The sequence below is a fragment of the Cucurbita maxima genome, unplaced genomic scaffold (genome assembly GCF_002738345.1).
Source record: "Cucurbita maxima cultivar Rimu unplaced genomic scaffold, Cmax_1.0 Cma_Scf00005, whole genome shotgun sequence".
In the NCBI taxonomy this organism is placed as follows: domain Eukaryota; kingdom Viridiplantae; phylum Streptophyta; class Magnoliopsida; order Cucurbitales; family Cucurbitaceae; genus Cucurbita; species Cucurbita maxima.
The window spans coordinates 4,338,495-4,340,261 of record NW_019272021.1 but is presented as its reverse complement, the minus strand read 5'-3'; the positions used below and the strand labels follow the sequence as shown (position 1 = coordinate 4,340,261).

Here is a 1,767-nt window from a genome sequence, read left to right as displayed (position 1 = left end):
TGTTTTACCACCTGCATTAAGGAAATGGTCTTCCAAACACGCTTCCCACGTGAGAAAAAAAATCGGGTTTCGGCCCATTTACTGAAACGTCGTCGGTTTGGGCCCAGATGTGAAACTGCCCATTCCGACATGTCGGGATGACCCGTTTGCGGATTTGAAGAGGAATTATTATCGAGCCCATGAAATTTGTTGGCCCATTTGTGGGATTTTTTTTCCAAAATTCATTTATTCTCCTAAAAATGGAAATGGTATCTCTTAAAATCTCAAAATAATAATCGTAATTATTAAAATTTTAAGGTTCCGTAATTAAATCATGATACTTAGATCAATTTAATATTAAAAAAAAATTATCATTTCATATTTATATGTAATTACATGTGAAAATAGTATTTTAAAAATAGACGGTAATTCTCGCATTCTCAAGTATGCAACTAAGAGAAGCCCAGTTGTACATGAGTCATGTCGCCCCCTTATTATATTTCTTGTTGTTTTTATCTCAAATGTTGACAAGTTGATTCATTTAATCATGCTAGCTACCTCGTTTTCTGCCCCACAAAGTGACTCACACGAGCCACGTTGTGTCGTTTCTGCTCCTCGCGACCATTGCTTTAGTTGACGCGTCACTAACCAAGAGATAGCATGCATGCATGCATGCGTTATTGTATGTACACTCGAAAATCTATTAATATAACATTGAAATTTTACCAACTCCATTAAACTTATGATAAAAACGCTAATTATTATTATCTAAAACATATTAAGAGACTGAAAAAAAAAAAATTAAAGATGTCTCATTGAACTTGTGAATAAAATATTTAAAAAAATTAAAATGTATATTTACAAAATTAAACATTTTCGTGTACCGCAATTTGAATTATCAATTAAAATTTTAATTTTAAGATGCAAAAATTAATTGTATTAGAAAAAAAAATGATTAAATCAATTGGTTATTAAACATATTATAATTTATCTTACTAATTTAGTAGGTAAAAATAAAAATAATGTTATTTCACTGAATTTTAAGTTTATTTTAATAAATAATATTGAAAACAAATAAAAATCACTTGCCAAATATATGAATTAATTAAATAAAAAAAAAAACTACGTTTATTAATTGAATATTTTAACGGGTAGATGTGATTTCCCCCTAAAATCTTTTAGAATTTGATGAATTAAAAAAAATGCAACGGTCGAAATACACCCCACCGCGAGTCACATGACCGTTTGAAAAATTTGAACGTATTACATTGCCACGTCACCCACTCACCTCAGCATTAACGTTCAGTTTTTATTTTAAATATTTTAATTTTTATTTATTTTTTGTCTTTTTTTAATTATTTGATTGCAATTTCAATATCCGAGTGTTCCCGCTCATTTCCCAGTGACAGCTTCTCTCATCTCTTCGAACGGCAGAAGCAGATTCCAGTTCTCTGCTTCATCTTTGCCACTGATCGTAGATCGTCAAGAAATCAAGTTCGGTTCTCTATCGTCTGTTGATCTCAGTCTCACTCTTTCTGTTTCTGTTGGCCGAGGAGTATTTTTGGTCGCTCGATTTTGTAATCTGAAACCCTAGCAACTCCGGTAGAGCTGAGAATGAATCAGTACCACATCTATGAAGCCATTGGCCGTGGAAAGTATTCGGTAACTACTTTCGAGCTTGTTTCTAGTTTTCAGAGTTTGATCAGTTTTAGTTTATCAGCGGCATTCTCTGCAATTGCTGGATTTTGTGCTGAGTGTCCTTTTTTTTTTTTTTTTTTTTTTTTTTTT

General features: G+C 31.8%; 1 protein-coding gene across 1 annotated transcript in view; it reads left to right on the top strand.

The window, feature by feature from the left end:
- The first annotated feature begins 1,350 nt into the window (after positions 1-1,350).
- The window catches only part of LOC111479319 (serine/threonine-protein kinase RUNKEL), a 6,987-nt gene continuing 6,570 nt past the window's right edge, over positions 1,351-1,767 (top strand). Inside the window, exon 1 of the mRNA XM_023123894.1 lies at positions 1,351-1,641. Coding sequence (XP_022979662.1) covers positions 1,594-1,641 — 48 coding nt within the window. The 5' untranslated portion in view covers positions 1,351-1,593. The remainder of the gene's footprint in view (positions 1,642-1,767) is intronic.